The sequence below is a fragment of the Camellia sinensis genome, chromosome 13, assembly GCF_055761805.1.
Source record: "Camellia sinensis isolate YWXY chromosome 13, ASM5576180v1, whole genome shotgun sequence".
In the NCBI taxonomy this organism is placed as follows: domain Eukaryota; kingdom Viridiplantae; phylum Streptophyta; class Magnoliopsida; order Ericales; family Theaceae; genus Camellia; species Camellia sinensis.
In genome coordinates, this window is record NC_138973.1 from 75,939,936 (window position 1) to 75,962,515 (window position 22,580).

At 46.8% G+C, this 22,580-nt stretch overlaps 2 protein-coding genes across 2 annotated transcripts; both read left to right on the plus strand.

Annotated features, from left to right (window-relative positions):
- Positions 1 to 1,163: 1,163 nt before the first annotated feature.
- Positions 1,164 to 3,139, plus strand: LOC145806223 (uncharacterized). The gene is made up of 3 exons (XM_082902548.1): positions 1,164 to 1,333; positions 1,421 to 2,003; positions 2,113 to 3,139. The coding sequence occupies exons 1-3, from the start codon at positions 1,268 to 1,270 to the stop codon at positions 3,135 to 3,137; spliced, it is 1,674 nt and encodes a 557-aa protein (XP_082758674.1). The 5' UTR covers positions 1,164 to 1,267; the 3' UTR covers positions 3,138 to 3,139.
- A 13,698-nt stretch (positions 3,140 to 16,837) lies between these two features.
- On the plus strand, positions 16,838 to 18,774 carry LOC145806224 (uncharacterized). Its single transcript, XM_082902549.1, has 3 exons — positions 16,838 to 16,968; positions 17,056 to 17,638; positions 17,748 to 18,774. Exons 1-3 carry the CDS (start codon positions 16,903 to 16,905, stop codon positions 18,770 to 18,772), a joined length of 1,674 nt encoding a protein of 557 aa, XP_082758675.1. The 5' UTR covers positions 16,838 to 16,902; the 3' UTR covers positions 18,773 to 18,774.
- The last annotated feature ends 3,806 nt before the right edge of the window (positions 18,775 to 22,580 follow it).

The following is a 22,580-nucleotide window of genomic DNA, read 5'->3' on the forward strand; positions in this document are numbered from 1 at the left end:
TGTTTTTGATGGTTCAGCGAGGAGGACTAGTCGAGTAAGGACGGACCGTGCCTCCTATACTGCATGGATCCGTCACTTCTTCAAGGATCTTCAGCCCTTGGCCAGAGATGCTGACCCTGACTCTCGGGAGTATGAAGCCGGTCCGATGTATGGCTCCAGGCTCTATTTCTTGGGATTTCTGGCTTGCTTCCTTTCATTCTTCATTCTTCCGAGCACACCTCCGGATTCTCTCAATCCTTTCGTCTTCCCCTTGGCAGTCCGGCTCTTTAGAGGAGATCGGATCCCTTTAGCTCCCCTATTTCTTGGGAATCTCTACTATCGGCTGGATCTACTACATCGAGACATGGTTCGCTCCGTGGGTCGATATGAGCCTGTCTCCTTTATTCACAGCCAGTTCCTGCTATGTTTCTTCTTCGAGAGGTTCCCAAAATTTGCCCCTGCTCCGACTGTATTTGAGGCGGAAGTTCTTCGGGAGATAGTGGATAAAGATGGCATCCCCGTGCTCAATACTGATGGGTCTCGGACATTTGAGAAAGCGAAGTCTTGCCAGCCGTTGATTACACGGTGGTCACGTACCATTTCCACCTTATCCTTGAATACTCTGGTGGATGATCCCCGACGCTTTGTGGCACAGCCGTATGTATGCCCACCTGTGGGTGTGGCCACACCGCTTATCTATCATGGTTCCTCCCGCTCGGTGTCCTTTCCTTTGCCGAAGAACATCCCTGCACCCTTTGTTGATATGCTGATTATGATCCGTCCGAGTTCATTACCGGTGTGGCATGAGGAAGGCGTTGATAGTGCCGTTTATAGGCCTGACCGTGTAGCATGTCAATTCGGGTTTGATCAATGTGCCCCGGGGCCAGCACCTCATTTATTATCATTTTCAGAGAGCTACGGGCGCTTCAGTCGCCGGCTTATACACACCGTGCTTCCCATATCCGGCTCTTTGACGATGCCAGGCTTGAGCCGAGTAGGGGGTTTCACCCCCTCTTTCAGGCGGTATTGGCAGAAGAATATCGATGCGTTTATTGCATTTGTCCAGAGCAGACCGACCGTATGTTTGCCTCCGCCGATTTATAAGAAGGATTCTTCTCTTCGGCTACCCGAGAGCCGAAAATCTGACCACATGTACGAGGGTTTCTTCACTTCATCTGCTTCAACTGACCCTTCTGCTCGGGCATCTGCTTCTAGCTTGGCAATTACTTCTCCAGAGCCAGTCCCTTTGAATAAGGCCTCTGGTCCTCGGACGACCCGCCTTAAGAAGATGGCTCACAAGAGGACTTCTGATGCCAGTCCTTCCGCTCCTCGCCTTTCCAAAAGGCTTCGTGAGGTACCCGAAATTCTTGATTTGAAGCTACTTTCCTTCTTGCGACTATACCTTCTAAAATGAAAACTTTTATTTGCCCATGTTATGTAGGATCCTGCGGTTGTTGACGTTCTCGGTACCGTGGCTCCTGGCCATGCTGCCTCCCCCAGGCCGGACTCAGACTTGGACGACACCCTCCCTTTGTCTGCAAGACTTGTGAAGATGTGCACCCCTCGTATAGCAGTTATAGATGACGATGATGATGAGGCTGAGTCCTCCGATCATTTTTGTGACCTTATTCCACGCACGCGTCGTCATCGCCCTACCGTAGCTGAGGAGGAGCACTACCTTGGTGACGAGTTTGTTGGGGCTCACCGTTCCGATGTTGAGATTGCTGGAGGGACTGATGCCACAGAAATTGATGTCGCGGGCCATGCTTCTAGAGGCGATGTAGAGATGAGGTGCGCCTCTGGGAATGGTGTGGAGGTGGATGTGCTAGAGATCTCTGAGACTCGCTCTGGCACTTATGGTGATTCTCATCCTCCGGCCCTCCTTCCTTCTTCAGGGATGACTACTACTGTTCAGGCTTCATCAGACATTGAGATCGATCAGGTGGTCTCTACACGACCAAGTGACTTTGTTGATGCTAGGAGTCCTTCAGTTGCCCCTGCTTTGCATATTGATTCTCCCTCTGGTAATCTTTCTTTCTGAAGTTTGTCATTTACTTATATCTGTGAGAAATCTTTACTTAAATGACTTTCCTGTTCCCTACCTCTAATAAGGCCTTCTTATCTTTTCTTCAGTGTTAGCTGCTAACGGGGTCTTGCCTTCACCTACCTCAGACTCTGCTCCAGTGTTAGCTGCTACCGGGGTCCTGCCTTCACCTGCCTCGGACTCTGCTCCAGTGTTAGCTGCTACCGGGGTCCTGCCTTCACCGGCCTCGGACTCTGCTCCAGTGTTAGCTGCTACCGGGGTCCTGCCTTCACCTGCCTCGGACTCTGCTCCAGTGTTAGCTGCTACCGGGGTCCCGTCTTCACCTGCCCCGGACTCTACTCCGACTCTCTTTGTAACTCCTCACGGTTCTCCTTCTCAAGGGGGAACACCTGCCTTTGAGACGACTGCTAGAGGTTCTTCATCGCCAGTGCCTTCAAATATTTTGGATTTGAATCTCAGTGATTTCCACATTGATAGTGATGCTTTTGGTCTTTCCCCTTATCGTTCGGCATTCTCAGGCTCGGGACCTCTGCCGGGAGTTACCCCTCCGGGTGGTTCATCTAACCCGATAGACATTGGGGAGATTCCTGAGACTAGCAGCTTTCCGGCCCCAATTCCTCCTTCAGCTTCTGGCAAAGTATCATTTCTCCATTATTGGGTAGCTCCTGAGTTTGCTTCAGTTCTACAGCTTGTGCATTCAAGTTACCCGGAGACCTTTGCTTCATTTGCTTGCCAGTGTCCACTCATTCAGACTGCTCTTCTCGAGTCTTTTGCCACTATCTTATATAGCTTGGACACGCAACGGTTGTGTGACCTTAATGGAAAAGTAGTCGAGACGGCGTATCAGGGGATCTCTGACATGGAGCGTCACCAAGTGGACTTATCATGGCTTCGGAAGCGCCTGGATATAGCTTCGAACGCCAGTCATCGGCTGGAACTTATGTCTGTGCTTGCCTCTTATCGCACCTCTATAGATGAGACAAAGGTAACTCTTCGTGAACTTGAGTCGGGTTATGCTCGGGCCTTGGAGACTTTAGAGGCACACTCTACTGTTTGTCCTCCAGATGTAGATGTGACGGGCAGCTTCTTCGAAGGTGTCTTTAGGAAAGATTGAGTTTTTTTTTTTTTTTATCATTACTTTCTTGCCCCTTTCGATAAAAATGTTTTATCTAGGACAATGCAATGTAATGACAAAATTTTTGTTGTTTGGATATTTTCGCATTGTTTTCTCATTCTACTTGATAAAATATTTATTTCGAATGATAGAACAATCATATGCACATGTTTATAAAAGCTGAAATATTCTCATTAGTTCTTCAACTTTCTTGACAAAAGCATAATAGATTCACTGTAAGTGATGGGATAAAACATACACCATAGAGAAAACCAGCTTCTTCATAACGCAAGGGAAATACAAACTTTAGACAAAGTAAGAAAGTGAAAATGAATTTCAACATAGATGAGTCCAACTATGGGTAGTAATGCTTGATAAACTTTGCATTGAGCGGGCCAGTTCGGAAGCCGTCTTCAACCCTTACAAGTTTGTAGTACCCGCTTGAGCTTGCCTGAACCACCTTGTAGGGCCCTTCCCATTTTGGAGAAAACTTGGGTAAAGGCTGTCCTCGCATGATTGGGTCTACAATCTTCCATACTAGATCACCTTCTTCAAACTTCCTTGGTACCACAGTCTGGTTATAGGCTCGGGCGATGGACTCATGATACCTTTCCATGACTTTTGCAGCTCTGTCATGCTTTTCCTCTAATGCTTCCAATCTGGTGGTTCGAGGCTCCAATACCATTCCCGAGGCGAGAGCCATTCGAGCAGATGGCGTTTCCAACTCTATAGGTAACACTGCCTCGGACCCATACACAAGGGAGTAAGGAGTTGCTTGAGTTGGCTTTCTCTTCGAAGTGCGATACGCCCATAGGGCTACTATCAACTGTTCGGACCAAGTCCCCCCAAACTCATCCATCATCTTGCTCAGAATCCTTATCAGTGTCTTGTTTGTGGCTTCCGCCTGCCCGTTCCCTTTTGGATAGTATGGTGTGGATTTGTGATGCTTCACTTGGTAAGTCTCTAGGAGGCTCTTCACATCTTTGTTTATGAAGGGAGTGCCGTTATCCGAGAGGATGGTGTTTGGTACTCCAAATCGGCAAATGATATTCTCCTTGATGAAGTTCGCAACTGCAGGCCCCGTAGCGTTCTTCAGAGGAATTGCTTCGACCCACTTTGTACTCAATTCTGTGGCTGCGAGAATCCACTTGTACCCCTTAGAAGATGTGGAGATGGGCCCTATCAGATCAAAAGCCCAGGTATGGAACGGCCATGGCGTTCGGATACTATGCAGGTCTACAGCTGGAGCATGGATCAAATTTCCGTGTTTCTGACAAGTCTGGCACCTCTTCACGTGATGGGATGCATCTGACTCCATGGTCGGCCAGTAATACCCAAGGTGTATAAGTTGCTCGAACAGCCGAGCCCCTCCTTGATGTTCAATCTCGTGGGCTCTTCCGAGGACTAGATCTGACTCCTCCTTGGAGAGACATCTCAGGGGAGTGCCCTCAATACTTCTTCTATACAGCTTGTCCTGGTCAAGAAAGTACCGCCTCGCTCTCCTCTTGAGGTGTGCAATGTCCCTCGGGCTCTCAGGTAGTGTTCCCTCTTTGAGATAGTCAATGTAGACTTGCCTCCAGTCAGGGGTATCAATTTCAAAGCAACTCTCATCCTCCCGGATGTATGACTGACACTTGGGGCATTCCTTCTGTAATTGATTCGAGTCCTTCTCCATCTCGGGCCAATAATAACCTTGTCTTTGGATTCTTCTATACAGACTGATATCCCCATCCTCGCAAGACTTTTCATGGATCTGTTGTAGTCGGAAGCTTGCTTCTTGTTGGCCAATACACCGGGCTAGGAATCCGGTACCTCCTCGGAAGTAAAGTTCACCTTGAATAATTGTGAATTGGGCAAGCTTGGCCATAGTCAGTTTTCCAACTTTGCTTCTGAGTTGCTCGAGGACTTCTCCTCTCCAGTCCTCCGGAAGGCCTTTGTCTTCGGGTATTATTGAAGGTTCTGTTCTCTTCTTGATAACAATTGTTGCCTCTTCCTCTGGAATGTCAACTCTTGCCCCTAATGTTGCGAGGGCATCTGAAAACTTGTTGTCGGAGCGAGGCACATGCTCTATTTCGACCTTCTGAAATTTGTCAAGAAGCCTTTGGACTGTTGTTCGATATGTGGCCAAGGCAGGCTCCTTTAAGACGAACTGTCCTGAAACTTGCTTCACTATCAGCTTTGAGTCCCCCCGGATCTGAATCTTCTTAATACTGTGCTTCTCAGCTGCTATCAAGCCTAAAATAAGAGCCTCATACTCGGCTTCGTTATTCGAACAATGGAAATCCAGTTTATAAGACAAATATAACTTTTCCCCACTTTTGCTTGTAAGGACTATCCCGGTTCCTCCCTTCCCTCCGGCTGCTGCTCCGTCAAAGCTCAATGTCCAGAAGCTTTCCTCGGAAGCCATAGCTGCGTGCACCTCTCCTCTTAATTCTTCATTCACTGGTTCATAGTCACCACTTGGAAATTGGGCAAGGAGATCAGCTAAGGCTTGACTTTTGATCGCCTTGGGGGCTACACATGTGATCTCGAATTCACCCAATGCTAACAACCATCTTGCCACCTTCCCGGTTAGAGCAGGCTTGCTGAGGAGGTATCGGATTGGATCGCTTCTAGTAACAATCTGAATCTGATGTGCTAGGAAGTAATGTCTGAGCTTTTGGGCAGTGAATACCAAAGCTAAACAATGTCTCTCTACTGGAGTATATCGGACTTCTGCTCCTCGAATCTTCCGACTGATGTAATACACCGGGCGTTCTACTCCATCTACATCTTGGACCAATAATGCCCCTATGGACTTGGGGGTTGAAGTTAGGTACAACATTAGAGGCACCCCGGGCTGCGGGGCTATCATGGTCTGAGGCGAGGTCAAGGCCGCCTTGATTCTCTCAAAGGCCTTTTGGTGCTCTTGGTTCCACTCGAACTTGGCATCTCCTTTTAACAAAGAGCCGAAAGGCGCAGAGATCTCTGCCAGTGCTGGGATAAACCTCCGAATATAAGACACCTTCCCGAGGAACTTCTTTAACTCCTTCTGAGAATGCGGGGGAGGCATTGCTCTGATAGATTTGACCTTGTCTTCATCTGCCTCGATACCATGCCTATGTACAAGAAACCCGAGGAACTTCCCGGCCGTCACCCCGAAAGCACATTTGAGAGGATTCATCCTCATTTTGAATTTCTGGCACCTCTTGAATACCTTCTCAAGGTCTCGGAGATGGTCTTCTTCTTTCTTGGATTTCACCACTAGATCATCAACATAATCTTCCACCTCATGATGGATCATGTCATGAAAGATTGCAGTCATAGCCCTTTGGTAAGTTGCACCGGCATTCTTGAGTCCGAAAGGCATGACTGTATAGAAGAAGTTTCCGAGAGGTGTTCTAAAAGCAGTCTTTTCTGCGTCCTCTTCAGCCATCTTAATCTGATTGTATCCACTGAATCCATCCATGAATGAGAACATCTGGTGTCCCGAGGTAGTATCCACGAGGGTGTCGATGTGAGGAAGAGGGAATTCATCCTTCGGGCAAGATTTGTTCAAATCTCGAAAGTCTACACATACTCTGATTTGGCCATTCTTCTTCTTTACTGGCACGATGTTTGCTAACCACGTGGGGTACTGTATTGGCCGGATGAAACCAGCCTGTTGAAGTTTTTCAATCTCCTCCTTAATCTTCTCTTCGAGATCTGGATGATATTTTCGAGCAGCTTGCTTAATTGGCTTGGAGTTTGGGAATACATCAAGATAGTGGGAGACTAGGTCAGGATCTAGTCCGGGCATTTCCTTATATGACCAAGCAAACACATCTGAGTATCGGCTTATCAACTTTAACAACTGTTCCCGCTTCTCTGGGCTAAGGCTCGAACTTACGAATACCGGCCTCGGTGCATCTTGTCCATCACTCAGATCTATTTCAATAAGTTGTTCGGGCTGAGGCTTCGGCCCATCTTGCATACATTCTGGAGCCACTTCAGGCTTTATTACTATATCATTGTCAGGAGGCTCTTCTTTTGACTCGGAGTCGGTGACTGAAGAAACCGACTCCCCGCACCTTCATAAATAGTACACCATCTTGCCTCCTTCTCGAACTTTCATCACCTTTCGAGGAATAGGCAGACTTTCTGTTCTAGACATTGCCCGCTTACTTGACTCTGCCATCGGCTCCTTGTCATCTTTGATATCCTCCCAACGAGGAATTTTGACCCCTCGAGGCTTAGAGGTGGTGGGAACTTCTTCGACAGCCAGTTCGGTGAAGTAGATGGCATCAGAATAATGAGCTTCATGGATCTCGAAAGGCCTTTCTGTAGCCTGAATTGTCACCGTCTTCTTTCCCCATTTAGCCTTAACACACTGATGATAACTCGATGGTACAGCCCCATATCTATGCATCCAGGTCCTCCCTAGAATGATGTGATAATTTGCCTCAGAATCGATAATATGGAACTTGGTGGCCGAGCGAATCTCTCCAACAGCTAAATCAACTGTTACGCATCCGATAGTAACTCTCCTTTCTCCACCAAAGCCAGTGATGACTATCGGCTGCTTCACAATGCGTTCTTCAGAGATTCCGGCCTTTTCTAGAGTAGCGCGAGTCATAATGTTGATAGAGGCTCCACTATCTAGAAAGGCCCTTTTGAACTCAACCCCGTTAATAAAAGCAGTCACATAAAGCGGGCGATTGTGTGAAAAAGGATACTTTCGATCAACCTCGGAGAAAGTAATGGCACTAGATTGCTCTTTTGCCTTCCTCGGGATAGATCCCTCAGTCGACATGCATTCCTCATGGTGTGCCTCGGCTATATTAATGATAGACCTGGTGATTTCTGTTCTTGCCACCTTGGAAAGTCCAAGCTGGTCAAAGAACTGCTTGAACTTTACACAGTCTTGCAAGGTTTTGGCATAGTGATCCGGATCTTTTTCCACTCTTGGAGGCTCGTAGTTAATCATCTCCTCGGTCTCCTCAAAATAAGATGCCACATAAACATGGTGTCCTCCTCTTCCATAGTATTCTTCTCCTCCTTCTGGATCAAAGGGATCTTCGCCATGAGTCATAAATGTTCTGCCCTCTGGATCGAGAGCACTTCCATAGTAAACTTGCTCACCCTCTGGCTCGAGGATGTCGTCCAGATAACAGTCATCGTCATCGAGATTAGCGATAGCCTCGATCATTGGGCCTTCATAAGCTATCATAGCAACATTCTTGCCCTTGTCTCGGTGTTGAGGATATGGTTGTTCTCGGATGTCTTGAGTCCCTCGCTTTTTGAACCTCAATTCGTCTGCCTCGACTTTATCTCTGAAGATTTTCCTGAGAGTCCAACACTTCTCTGTCGGATGTTTCAATGTACGATGGTAGACACAAAATTCAGGGCTCTCACGGTCCTTTTTTGATGGCATTTCTTCAACATAAGGCAATTTTAGCTCTCCGTCAGCCACCCATTCCTTAACTAGAGCTTTCACTTCCTCGATTCCACATGGATAAGAAACATTCCCCTTTTCACCATTATATTGCTTTCTTTTCTGGCCTCTATGACCTCCTCCTTGTGAATTTCGGGTATCCGGGGCAGAGGCGGCAGCAACGATAGGTCCACGAGATGACTTGAAACTAGTCTTGTAACTGGCTTTAAATCCGGACTCCTGAGCCTGAGGAATGCTAATGTTCCGAGCTGCTTCTATTAATGCCGAGAAGGTGGGTAGCTTGTGGTTAACTAGAAACATTTTGTACCTGCTCAATGCCCCTTCTAGACAAATTTGAACCAGATAACTCTCCTCAACTGCTTCATGACAATCCACGGCCTTGTCCTGAAACCTTTTGACGTAGTCAAGGATGTCTTCACTTTCTTGTTGCTTCTCTTTACACAATGTAAGTGTGGTCACCTTCTCCGCCACTTGAAAGAACTTGGAGTGGAATTTGTTAACCATTTCCTCCCAACTTCGGACAGAGTTTGGGGCCAAATTAACATACCAACTATATGCTCGGTCGGTGAGGGACTTAGAGAATTCTCTCAGTCGGAGGACGTGGTTTGAACCATGAATACCTAGAGTCTCGATGAATCGCACAACATGTTCTCGGGCATTTCCTTGTTTGCCGTCGAACTTGATGAACTTCGGCACTGTATACCCCTCAGGGTATGGATAGCTCAGCATCTCAATGGGGTAAGGCGGCTTGACGTCTGGATCAGGCAAAGAGGGTAAGGTCCTCTTGCCCCGTTCGAGATCGAACATGGCTTGCACATCGGCGAGAGTGAGAAACTGTTGAGGGAGAGAGTTTGATGGTGGTATTCCCGGGACTTGGCTTATGAACCCGAAGACTGAGCTAGGGGCGTCTTGGCCATTCTGGTGCTGCGAATTCATCATTGGTGAGGACATTTGACGATACTGGCCATCAGCGCCTATAGACAAGCCAGTTGGTGATGGGATATTGAATTGAGGCCCATAGAGTCCACCGCACGGCGCCGCTATACCGGGTTGTGCTTGCAGATTTGTTGTCGGCACCAAAGGAGGCCCGCTTGGTGCTTGGGTAACATTCACTGGTGGCGTAACAAGATTAGGTACGGGCAGAGCTCCCTTTTGCGCCATCACGCTCCTTATGTTTTCCTGGACACCAACAGTCGCCGGAGCACCATTCATTACACTAGAAACTCCCCTAGTCACCATTGGATCTTGGCTTGGCACGCCATGGAGCCCGGGCATGGGCAAACTGCCGCCGCCTACTGTGGTTTGAGCATGTGTTACTGTAGCCGTGTTGCCATGAGCCATAGGCTGATTGGGGCTGTAAGAGGGGCTAATTTGAGCCCACTAAATTATTTAGGCCCAATAGCCCAAGATTAGTGGGCCCGAATTTATTGCAAGTCCAAGAATCGGTGGGCCCAGATTTATCGCCATCAAACGGATTGAATCGCTGTAAGCCTCGAAAGGGTTCGGATCCACGAACCTAGAGACTTACTCAGGCCCGGAACTCGAAAGGGTATTAAGCAAGCCTAGAGATCCGAGGCACTCGGACTCGAAAGGGTTCGGATCCACGAACCTAGAGGTCCGAAATACTTGGCTTCGAACGGATTCAGACGCAATCTAGAAGTCGCTCCGTTAATGAGTCCCAGAACACTTGCGGGCTCGGAGCTTTCCGGGATCTACGCACCAGAACCATGGGCGTAATGGAGTTCGAACAAAGGACCCGATCCCGAGGACGGTGAGTGGAGACAAATTCACTCTTCGGTTAAACTAGCCTATACCCGGGTCGAGGTGGCACGATCCCGGGGGGTCCATGAGACTCGGCAATATTTTGCGGCAGGACGTCCTCTGGGACTACCCCTGACCCTTTGGGATGATTGGGGATCATTGGTTAGGTGTGGCTAAGAAGAAGGGTTCGCCGAGGGAGTGATCTCCTCTTCGGGGTTTTCTCATCCTCGGAGAAGTCACCTCCTCGGAGAGGTCACCTCCTCGGACAAGGTGGTTAGAGAGAATATCCCCCATGTGCCTTGCACATGGGCTCCATCCTACATCATGAGGTGCCTATAAATAGCACCCACCCATAGCTTTACAAGGGATGGATTTTGGAGATTTTTAACTCTTGGGAAAGAACTAATTTCCCTTCTCCATTATCAACCTTGAGAGTGAAAGTGGGAGATCAATGGGAGAGCCTTGCCATTATTCTATTCTCTAGCCATTTTGCCTTCTTCTTCACCCAATCTCTTATCTCCATCATCTCCTTTGTTGTTGTGTTCCTAAGTTGAGATTATTGAAGAATCTAAGCCTCTCATCATATTCTAGAGAATTCGATCTTCGAATTTTTCAACTCCTTTCTTGAACCCTCTCCTACATTTTGGCGACTCTGCTGGGGAGGCGGATTGGTTAATGGTCTCAACAAGATCTGGAATCCACACAACTCCAACAAGAATGGCGGGAGAAGATGAAGTTCACCAACAAGGATCCTCTAATGGTGGTGATGACAGAACCATGACTCCAGATCAACCACTTTTGCTTGAAGCCATTCAAGGACTTCAGAATACTCAGCAAGAGATTCTTACCACTCTTCAGAATCTCACTCACACCATGTTGGTGATGAGTTCTAACTTTGCACCGGCGCCAAACGGGAATCAAACTGGTGGTGGAGTTATTCTCGCCGGAGCGCAAAATCAAATCCAAGGAGAAGTAGGCCCCTGTAGGAGAGGGTTCAAGAAAGGAGTTAGAAAATTCGAAAATCGAATTCTCTAGAATATGATGAGAGGCTTAGATTCTTCAATAATCTCAACTTAGGAACACAACAACAAAGGAGATGATGGAGATAAGAGATTGGGTGAAGAAGAAGGCAAAATGGCTAGAGAATAGAATAATGGCAAGGCTCTCCCATTGATCTCCCACTTTCACTCTCAAGGTTGATAATGGAGAAGGGAAATTAGTTCTTTCCCAAGAGTTCAAAAATCTCCAAAATCCATCCCTTGTAAAGCTATGGGTGGGTGCTATTTATAGGCACCTCATGATGTAGGATGGAGCCCATGTGCAAGGCACATGGGGGATATTCTCTCTAACCACCTTGTCCGAGGAGGTGACCTCTCCGAGGAGGTGACTTCTCCGAGGAGGTGACTTCTCCGAGGATGAGAAAACCCCGAAGAGGAGATCACTCCCTCGGCGAACCCTTCTTCTTAGCCACACCTAACCAATGATCCCCAATCATCCCAGAGGGTCAGGGGTAGTCCCAGAGGACGTCCTACCGCAAAATATTGCCGAGTCTCATGGACCCCCCGGGGTCGTGCCACCTCGACCCGGGTATAGGCTAGTTTAACCGAAGAGTGAATTTGTCTCCACTCACCGTCCTCGGGATCGGGTCCTTTGTTCGAACTCCATTACGCCCATGGTTCTGGTGCGTAGATCCCGGAAAGCTCCGAGCCCGCAAGTGTTCTGGGACTCATTAACGGAGCGACTTCTAGATTGCGTCTGAATCCGTTCGAAGCCAAGTACTTCGGATCTCTAGATTCGTGGGTCCGAATCCTTTCGAGTCCGAGTGCCTCGGATCTCTAGGCTTGCTTAATACCCTTTCGAGTCCGGGCCCGAGTAAGTCTCTAGGTTCATGGATCCGAACCCTTTCGAGGCTTAGAGCCATTCAGCCCGTTTGACGGCGATAAATCCAAGCCTACCAATCTTGGACTTGCGATAAATTCGGACCCACTAATCTTGGGCTATTGGGCCTAAATAATTTAGTGGGCTTAAATTAGCTCCTCTTACATTTGCCCCTTGCGTGTGCGAGAAATTGTAATTTTCTCGGACATGCATACTGTCATTTCTTCGACCCTGCTTCGCGTCACGTTTACCAAAAAAAAAAAAAATATGTTGTCACGACAGAGTCTATGGATAAAGTTGATGACGCACTTCAATTTACAGAAAAAATTGACAAGCAAAAATTTTATTTTTTTGTACTTTTTTTTTTTTTTTTTTTTTTTTTTTTTTTTTTTTTTTTTTTTTTTACGAGATAACGGCTACAAACATTTTTTTTTCTTTCTCAAATATTTGAAACCACTAAAATCAATCAGGTTCTTTATTTATATATACATATATATGGAAGCTAAAGACAAAATCCACCATTCTTATCCTTTTTTTGCAAATGTGAGCTCACTTTTTTGAAATGTGCTCAGCAAAATAAATAAATAAATAAATAAATAAAATAAATAAATGAAATTTATTTTGTGGAGTCCAATCATCCAAACCCACTTTTGCTTCTCCCTCTAAAAAAGTGAAACCCACCGTTCTTTCTTTAAATTTAAAACTCGTATTTGAGAGGACATTCCATCATACCCCTTTTTTTATTCTATTCAAAGATAAGGATAGCAACCCTAATCAATAGCCACTCACCTTTTCTATAGCTCATTTCTTTTATTTGTTGCACAGAGGCGCCTCTCTCTCTAGATCGAGAGACCAACCCAGCTCTTCTTCAATCGGCGCTCCGTAGCTACCAAACCAAAGGCCACCGTGACCAGCTTGCACACTGGCCATCGTCGCATCCCCAAGCACCATCACCATCTTTGTCCGCCTTGCTCCGGTCTAAGCCGCTGCCACTGACCACCATCACTCCGACGTCATCATTTTCCGACCTCGCCAAAACAGCGTCGCTGTTGGTTTGGCTGCACATCGTTCGCGTCGTGGCCCTGCCTTGCTTCCACAGTGCTTACTCTACCCATTTCTTTTATTTCTTCTACACTACTTCGGGTCTGTAAACTAATTTCTGCTGAAAACGTCTTCTCCTTCCTATATTTTCGAATCTGTGGGTAAGCTTTTATGAAGACTCATTTCTGTACTTCACAAAACACATTTATGAACTTCTTGCAATGGATCTTCAAATGCTAATCTTCTTTTGTGAGTTTGGAATTTCTGATTGTTGCTCATTTTTTTTTTTTTTTTTTTTTTTTTTTTGCGCAGCCGCCACAGGCACAGACCCAACTCCTTTCTTCCTCTCCAAGAAGGCTTCATTCTGGACTGCTTTCAGTAGGCATTTCGAATATATATATATAAATATATATGGCTTATGATGTATATATATATTATATATTTTATCTTATTATATATATATATATATATATTTTTTTTTTTTTTTAGCTTCGAATCTGCTGGTGCTTGTTTTAGATTGAATCTGCTGGTGCTCCATTTTTTTTTTTTTTTTTTTCACTTTGCTGCTTGACAAACTTTGGGCAAATATATATATATATATATATATATACTGATTATCATATATATATATTTTTTTGTTTAGAGCTCGGATTAACCACATTAGCCTTGGCTTGTGCACAATCAATCGCTGCTTCCGGCTTCAGTTTATCCGACGTCGACCACGCACGTTCGCCCTCTCAACGCAACGTGTGTGGTCTTGCCCAACCTAGCTCCACATCGCTGCTTCCGGCTTCAGCTTATCCGATGTTGACCACGCACGTTCGCCCTCTCAACGCAACGTGTGTGGTCTTGCCCAAGCCTAGCCCAGTCTTGTTGATTACAGTCTGTAAAGCCTCTCTGATTTCAGCTTAAATTTCCAGTATCGGCTTCGGACTTCACCTCTCTAACTGCCCAAATTTGTAAGTATGACATTCGACCCCCTCTTCCGAATATAAATATATTTAAATATATATAAATATATTTTTGTGGCAATGTAGAGGGCTCAAGCAATCTGATGAAAATAAAAATAAAATAAATAAATAAAAACTGAATCTGAATATGGACTCAATTTTTGTGGCAATCCCAATGATATTTTTTTTTAGCTCAAACACCGTGATTTTGGCCATATGGAAACATGCACTAGCACTTGAAACCTTATTGAGGTGCTTGGCTTGAACATAATTTGTTGAACTTTATCACCGAGGAAAGGCCGAATATAACTTGTTGACTAGTATTTGAGCTCCATTTTTGACATGGAGAGGGAAAACCCTGGACTTATGAATATGGACTTTGGAAAGGACATTCTTGTAATTTGCATAATGATCCATTGAATCTTGCTACTGATAAGCAATGTAATATACTTCGGATCTCGGGCCTGAAATTTACTATTGAACTTCACTCTGTCCAAATTTTGAACCCCGTATAAATTGGACCTTTAATATAGAACATAGTGACTTTAAGAAATTGACCCAATGGAACTTCATCATGAAGCGACCTATGACATTGCACCTCTTATTGATGATAGAAGACGAAAATCTATATGTTGATGATGCACCCATTGGTATTAAAATTTGTTGAGCTTGAAGAATATCCAAGAAAATGAATTGTTGATGACGTCCGAAGTTGAATTTGTTGATAAACCCATCATGTTGCATGTAACAATATTCTGAATTTTAATACGGTCAACTCTTTAATATTTATACAGGTTATTTCAGCCATATGTCTTCTCGAAAGAAACCCGTTGTCCCGGGGTCATCGGAACCGGCTCTCATGAAAGAGAGGGATGTACCTCCGGTATCTGAGTGGAGGAAATCTCCTTATTTTGGTCGGAAGGACCCCTTCTGGCGGGCGGCTACCTCTACCACTTCTCTTCTATCTCCGAAGGGGGCTCCATTATGTCTCACTGAGGACACTAACTCTGGCCAGGAGGCCCTCATTTCTCCTTCCTCGGTGCTACGCTTTCGGATTGAGCGGGGGGACTTTCCATACTGTTATCCTCAGTTCAAGGCCTTCTCAAACCCTCCTTTCGGTTGGCAAGAGTGGGTCGATGATGTCCTCTCGGACAAGAGCCTCTGTCAACGGCTTCAGGAGGCTCGGCTATTGATCCCGGTGAAAATATCTAGATCTCTATCCATCCGTCGCAACAATGCTAGCCTGGAAGCCATGGCTCTTCGGTGGAGCACCGAGACACACACCTTTATACTTGGCCAGCACGAGATGGGGCCCACCCTTGAGGATGTGTTCATGTTGCTGCGTCTGGAAGTGACCGGCCCTGATGCCTTCGACCCTGAGCAGACACCCCCCGAAGATGATTCTTTGATCCAATCTCTGAAGCTAAATCTTCAAACTTGTGGTCGGTGGAGTTCTGTTTTTGATGGTTCAGCGAGGAGGACTAGTCGAGTAAGGACGGACCGTGCCTCCTATACTGCATGGATCCGTCACTTCTTCAAGGATCTTCAGCCCTTGGCCAGAGATGCTGACCCTGACTCTCGGGAGTATGAAGCCGGTCCGATGTATGGCTCCAGGCTCTATTTCTTGGGATTTCTGGCTTGCTTCCTTTCATTCTTCATTCTTCCGAGCACACCTCCGGATTCTCTCAATCCTTTCGTCTTCCCCTTGGCAGTCCGGCTCTTTAGAGGAGATCGGATCCCTTTAGCTCCCCTATTTCTTGGGAATCTCTACTATCGACTGGATCTACTACATCGAGACATGGTTCGCTCCGTGGGTCGATATGAGCCTGTCTCCTTTATTCACAGCCAGTTCCTGCTATGTTTCTTCTTCGAGAGGTTCCCAAAATTTGCCCCTGCTCCGACTGTATTTGAGGCGGAAGTTCTTCGGGAGATAGTGGATAAAGATGGCATCCCCGTGCTCAATACTGATGGGTCTCGGACATTTGAGAAAGCGAAGTCTTGCCAGCCGTTGATTACACGGTGGTCACGTACCATTTCCACCTTATCCTTGAATACTCTGGTGGATGATCCCCGACGCTTTGTGGCACAGCCGTATGTATGCCCACCTGTGGGTGTGGCCACACCGCTTATCTATCATGGTTCCTCCCGCTCGGTGTCCTTTCCTTTGCCGAAGAACATCCCTGCACCCTTTGTTGATATGCTGATTATGATCCGTCCGAGTTCATTACCGGTGTGGCATGAGGAAGGCGTTGATAGTGCCGTTTATAGGCCTGACCGTGTAGCATGTCAATTCGGGTTTGATCAATGTGCCCCGGGGCCAGCACCTCATTTATTATCATTTTCAGAGAGCTACGGGCGCTTCAGTCGCCGGCTTATACACACCGTGCTTCCCATATCCGGCTCTTTGACGATGCCAGGCTTGAGCCGAGTAGGGGGTTTCACCCCCTCTTTCAGGCGGTATTGGCAGAAGAATATCGATGCGTTTATTGCATTTGTCCAGAGCAGACCGACCGTATGTTTGCCTCCGCCGATTTATAAGAAGGATTCTTCTCTTCGGCTACCCGAGAGCCGAAAATCTGACCACATGTACGAGGGTTTCTTCACTTCATCTGCTTCAACTGACCCTTCTGCTCGGGCATCTGCTTCTAGCTTGGCAATTACTTCTCCAGAGCCAGTCCCTTTGAATAAGGCCTCTGGTCCTCGGACGACCCGCCTTAAGAAGATGGCTCACAAGAGGACTTCTGATGCCAGTCCTTCCGCTCCTCGCCTTTCCAAAAGGCTTCGTGAGGTACCCGAAATTCTTGATTTGAAGCTACTTTCCTTCTTGCGACTATACCTTCTAAAATGAAAACTTTTATTTGCCCATGTTATGTAGGATCCTGCGGTTGTTGACGTTCTCGGTACCGTGGCTCCTGGCCATGCTGCCTCCCCCAGGCCGGACTCAGACTTGGACGACACCCTCCCTTTGTCTGCAAGACTTGTGAAGATGTGCACCCCTCGTATAGCAGTTATAGATGACGATGATGATGAGGCTGAGTCCTCCGATCATTTTTGTGACCTTATTCCACGCACGCGTCGTCATCGCCCTACCGTAGCTGAGGAGGAGCACTACCTTGGTGACGAGTTTGTTGGGGCTCACCGTTCCGATGTTGAGATTGCTGGAGGGACTGATGCCACAGAAATTGATGTCGCGGGCCATGCTTCTAGAGGCGATGTAGAGATGAGGTGCGCCTCTGGGAATGGTGTGGAGGTGGATGTGCTAGAGATCTCTGAGACTCGCTCTGGCACTTATGGTGATTCTCATCCTCCGGCCCTCCTTCCTTCTTCAGGGATGACTACTACTGTTCAGGCTTCATCAGACATTGAGATCGATCAGGTGGTCTCTACACGACCAAGTGACTTTGTTGATGCTAGGAGTCCTTCAGTTGCCCCTGCTTTGCATATTGATTCTCCCTCTGGTAATCTTTCTTTCTGAAGTTTGTCATTTACTTATATCTGTGAGAAATCTTTACTTAAATGACTTTCCTGTTCCCTACCTCTAATAAGGCCTTCTTATCTTTTCTTCAGTGTTAGCTGCTAACGGGGTCTTGCCTTCACCTACCTCAGACTCTGCTCCAGTGTTAGCTGCTACCGGGGTCCTGCCTTCACCTGCCTCGGACTCTGCTCCAGTGTTAGCTGCTACCGGGGTCCTGCCTTCACCGGCCTCGGACTCTGCTCCAGTGTTAGCTGCTACCGGGGTCCTGCCTTCACCTGCCTCGGACTCTGCTCCAGTGTTAGCTGCTACCGGGGTCCCGTCTTCACCTGCCCCGGACTCTACTCCGACTCTCTTTGTAACTCCTCACGGTTCTCCTTCTCAAGGGGGAACACCTGCCTTTGAGACGACTGCTAGAGGTTCTTCATCGCCAGTGCCTTCAAATATTTTGGATTTGAATCTCAGTGATTTCCACATTGATAGTGATGCTTTTGGTCTTTCCCCTTATCGTTCGGCATTCTCAGGCTCGGGACCTCTGCCGGGAGTTACCCCTCCGGGTGGTTCATCTAACCCGATAGACATTGGGGAGATTCCTGAGACTAGCAGCTTTCCGGCCCCAATTCCTCCTTCAGCTTCTGGCAAAGTATCATTTCTCCATTATTGGGTAGCTCCTGAGTTTGCTTCAGTTCTACAGCTTGTGCATTCAAGTTACCCGGAGACCTTTGCTTCATTTGCTTGCCAGTGTCCACTCATTCAGACTGCTCTTCTCGAGTCTTTTGCCACTATCTTATATAGCTTGGACACGCAACGGTTGTGTGACCTTAATGGAAAAGTAGTCGAGACGGCGTATCAGGGGATCTCTGACATGGAGCGTCACCAAGTGGACTTATCATGGCTTCGGAAGCGCCTGGATATAGCTTCGAACGCCAGTCATCGGCTGGAACTTATGTCTGTGCTTGCCTCTTATCGCACCTCTATAGATGAGACAAAGGTAACTCTTCGTGAACTTGAGTCGGGTTATGCTCGGGCCTTGGAGACTTTAGAGGCACACTCTACTGTTTGTCCTCCAGATGTAGATGTGACGGGCAGCTTCTTCGAAGGTGTCTTTAGGAAAGATTGAGTTTTTTTTTTTTTTTATCATTACTTTCTTGCCCCTTTCGATAAAAATGTTTTATCTAGGACAATGCAATGTAATGACAAAATTTTTGTTGTTTGGATATTTTCGCATTGTTTTCTCATTCTACTTGATAAAATATTTATTTCGAATGATAGAACAATCATATGCACATGTTTATAAAAGCTGAAATATTCTCATTAGTTCTTCAACTTTCTTGACAAAAGCATAATAGATTCACTGTAAGTGATGGGATAAAACATACACCATAGAGAAAACCAGCTTCTTCATAACGCAAGGGAAATACAAACTTTAGACAAAGTAAGAAAGTGAAAATGAATTTCAACATAGATGAGTCCAACTATGGGTAGTAATGCTTGATAAACTTTGCATTGAGCGGGCCAGTTCGGAAGCCGTCTTCAACCCTTACAAGTTTGTAGTACCCGCTTGAGCTTGCCTGAACCACCTTGTAGGGCCCTTCCCATTTTGGAGAAAACTTGGGTAAAGGCTGTCCTCGCATGATTGGGTCTACAATCTTCCATACTAGATCACCTTCTTCAAACTTCCTTGGTACCACAGTCTGGTTATAGGCTCGGGCGATGGACTCATGATACCTTTCCATGACTTTTGCAGCTCTGTCATGCTTTTCCTCTAATGCTTCCAATCTGGTGGTTCGAGGCTCCAATACCATTCCCGAGGCGAGAGCCATTCGAGCAGATGGCGTTTCCAACTCTATAGGTAACACTGCCTCGGACCCATACACAAGGGAGTAAGGAGTTGCTTGAGTTGGCTTTCTCTTCGAAGTGCGATACGCCCATAGGGCTACTATCAACTGTTCGGACCAAGTCCCCCCAAACTCATCCATCATCTTGCTCAGAATCCTTATCAGTGTCTTGTTTGTGGCTTCCGCCTGCCCGTTCCCTTTTGGATAGTATGGTGTGGATTTGTGATGCTTCACTTGGTAAGTCTCTAGGAGGCTCTTCACATCTTTGTTTATGAAGGGAGTGCCGTTATCCGAGAGGATGGTGTTTGGTACTCCAAATCGGCAAATGATATTCTCCTTGATGAAGTTCGCAACTGCAGGCCCCGTAGCGTTCTTCAGAGGAATTGCTTCGACCCACTTTGTACTCAATTCTGTGGCTGCGAGAATCCACTTGTACCCCTTAGAAGATGTGGAGATGGGCCCTATCAGATCAAAAGCCCAGGTATGGAACGGCCATGGCGTTCGGATACTATGCAGGTCTACAGCTGGAGCATGGATCAAATTTCCGTGTTTCTGACAAGTCTGGCACCTCTTCACGTGATGGGATGCATCTGACTCCATGGTCGGCCAGTAATACCCAAGGTGTATAAGTTGCTCGAACAGCCGAGCCCCTCCTTGATGTTCAATCTCGTGGGCTCTTCCGAGGACTAGATCTGACTCCTCCTTGGAGAGACATCTCAGGGGAGTGCCCTCAATACTTCTTCTATACAGCTTGTCCTGGTCAAGAAAGTACCGCCTCGCTCTCCTCTTGAGGTGTGCAATGTCCCTCGGGCTCTCAGGTAGTGTTCCCTCTTTGAGATAGTCAATGTAGACTTGCCTCCAGTCAGGGGTATCAATTTCAAAGCAACTCTCATCCTCCCGGATGTATGACTGACACTTGGGGCATTCCTTCTGTAATTGATTCGAGTCCTTCTCCATCTCGGGCCAATAATAACCTTGTCTTTGGATTCTTCTATACAGACTGATATCCCCATCCTCGCAAGACTTTTCATGGATCTGTTGTAGTCGGAAGCTTGCTTCTTGTTGGCCAATACACCGGGCTAGGAATCCGGTACCTCCTCGGAAGTAAAGTTCACCTTGAATAATTGTGAATTGGGCAAGCTTGGCCATAGTCAGTTTTCCAACTTTGCTTCTGAGTTGCTCGAGGACTTCTCCTCTCCAGTCCTCCGGAAGGCCTTTGTCTTCGGGTATTATTGAAGGTTCTGTTCTCTTCTTGATAACAATTGTTGCCTCTTCCTCTGGAATGTCAACTCTTGCCCCTAATGTTGCGAGGGCATCTGAAAACTTGTTGTCGGAGCGAGGCACATGCTCTATTTCGACCTTCTGAAATTTGTCAAGAAGCCTTTGGACTGTTGTTCGATATGTGGCCAAGGCAGGCTCCTTTAAGACGAACTGTCCTGAAACTTGCTTCACTATCAGCTTTGAGTCCCCCCGGATCTGAATCTTCTTAATACTGTGCTTCTCAGCTGCTATCAAGCCTAAAATAAGAGCCTCATACTCGGCTTCGTTATTCGAACAATGGAAATCCAGTTTATAAGACAAATATAACTTTTCCCCACTTTTGCTTGTAAGGACTATCCCGGTTCCTCCCTTCCCTCCGGCTGCTGCTCCGTCAAAGCTCAATGTCCAGAAGCTTTCCTCGGAAGCCATAGCTGCGTGCACCTCTCCTCTTAATTCTTCATTCACTGGTTCATAGTCACCACTTGGAAATTGGGCAAGGAGATCAGCTAAGGCTTGACTTTTGATCGCCTTGGGGGCTACACATGTGATCTCGAATTCACCCAATGCTAACAACCATCTTGCCACCTTCCCGGTTAGAGCAGGCTTGCTGAGGAGGTATCGGATTGGATCGCTTCTAGTAACAATCTGAATCTGATGTGCTAGGAAGTAATGTCTGAGCTTTTGGGCAGTGAATACCAAAGCTAAACAATGTCTCTCTACTGGAGTATATCGGACTTCTGCTCCTCGAATCTTCCGACTGATGTAATACACCGGGCGTTCTACTCCATCTACATCTTGGACCAATAATGCCCCTATGGACTTGGGGGTTGAAGTTAGGTACAACATTAGAGGCACCCCGGGCTGCGGGGCTATCATGGTCTGAGGCGAGGTCAAGGCCGCCTTGATTCTCTCAAAGGCCTTTTGGTGCTCTTGGTTCCACTCGAACTTGGCATCTCCTTTTAACAAAGAGCCGAAAGGCGCAGAGATCTCTGCCAGTGCTGGGATAAACCTCCGAATATAAGACACCTTCCCGAGGAACTTCTTTAACTCCTTCTGAGAATGCGGGGGAGGCATTGCTCTGATAGATTTGACCTTGTCTTCATCTGCCTCGATACCATGCCTATGTACAAGAAACCCGAGGAACTTCCCGGCCGTCACCCCGAAAGCACATTTGAGAGGATTCATCCTCATTTTGAATTTCTGGTACCTCTTGAATACCTTCTCAAGGTCTCGGAGATGGTCTTCTTCTTTCTTGGATTTCACCACTAGATCATCAACATAATCTTCCACCTCATGATGGATCATGTCATGAAAGATTGCAGTCATAGCCCTTTGGTAAGTTGCACCGGCATTCTTGAGTCCGAAAGGCATGACTGTATAGAAGAAGTTTCCGAGAGGTGTTCTAAAAGCAGTCTTTTCTGCGTCCTCTTCAGCCATCTTAATCTGATTGTATCCACTGAATCCATCCATGAATGAGAACATCTGGTGTCCCGAGGTAGTATCCACGAGGGTGTCGATGTGAGGAAGAGGGAATTCATCCTTCGGGCAAGATTTGTTCAAATCTCGAAAGTCTACACATACTCTGATTTGGCCATTCTTCTTCTTTACTGGCACGATGTTTGCTAACCACGTGGGGTACTGTATTGGCCGGATGAAACCAGCCTGTTGAAGTTTTTCAATCTCCTCCTTAATCTTCTCTTCGAGATCTGGATGATATTTTCGAGCAGCTTGCTTAATTGGCTTGGAGTTTGGGAATACATCAAGATAGTGGGAGACTAGGTCAGGATCTAGTCCGGGCATTTCCTTATATGACCAAGCAAACACATCTGA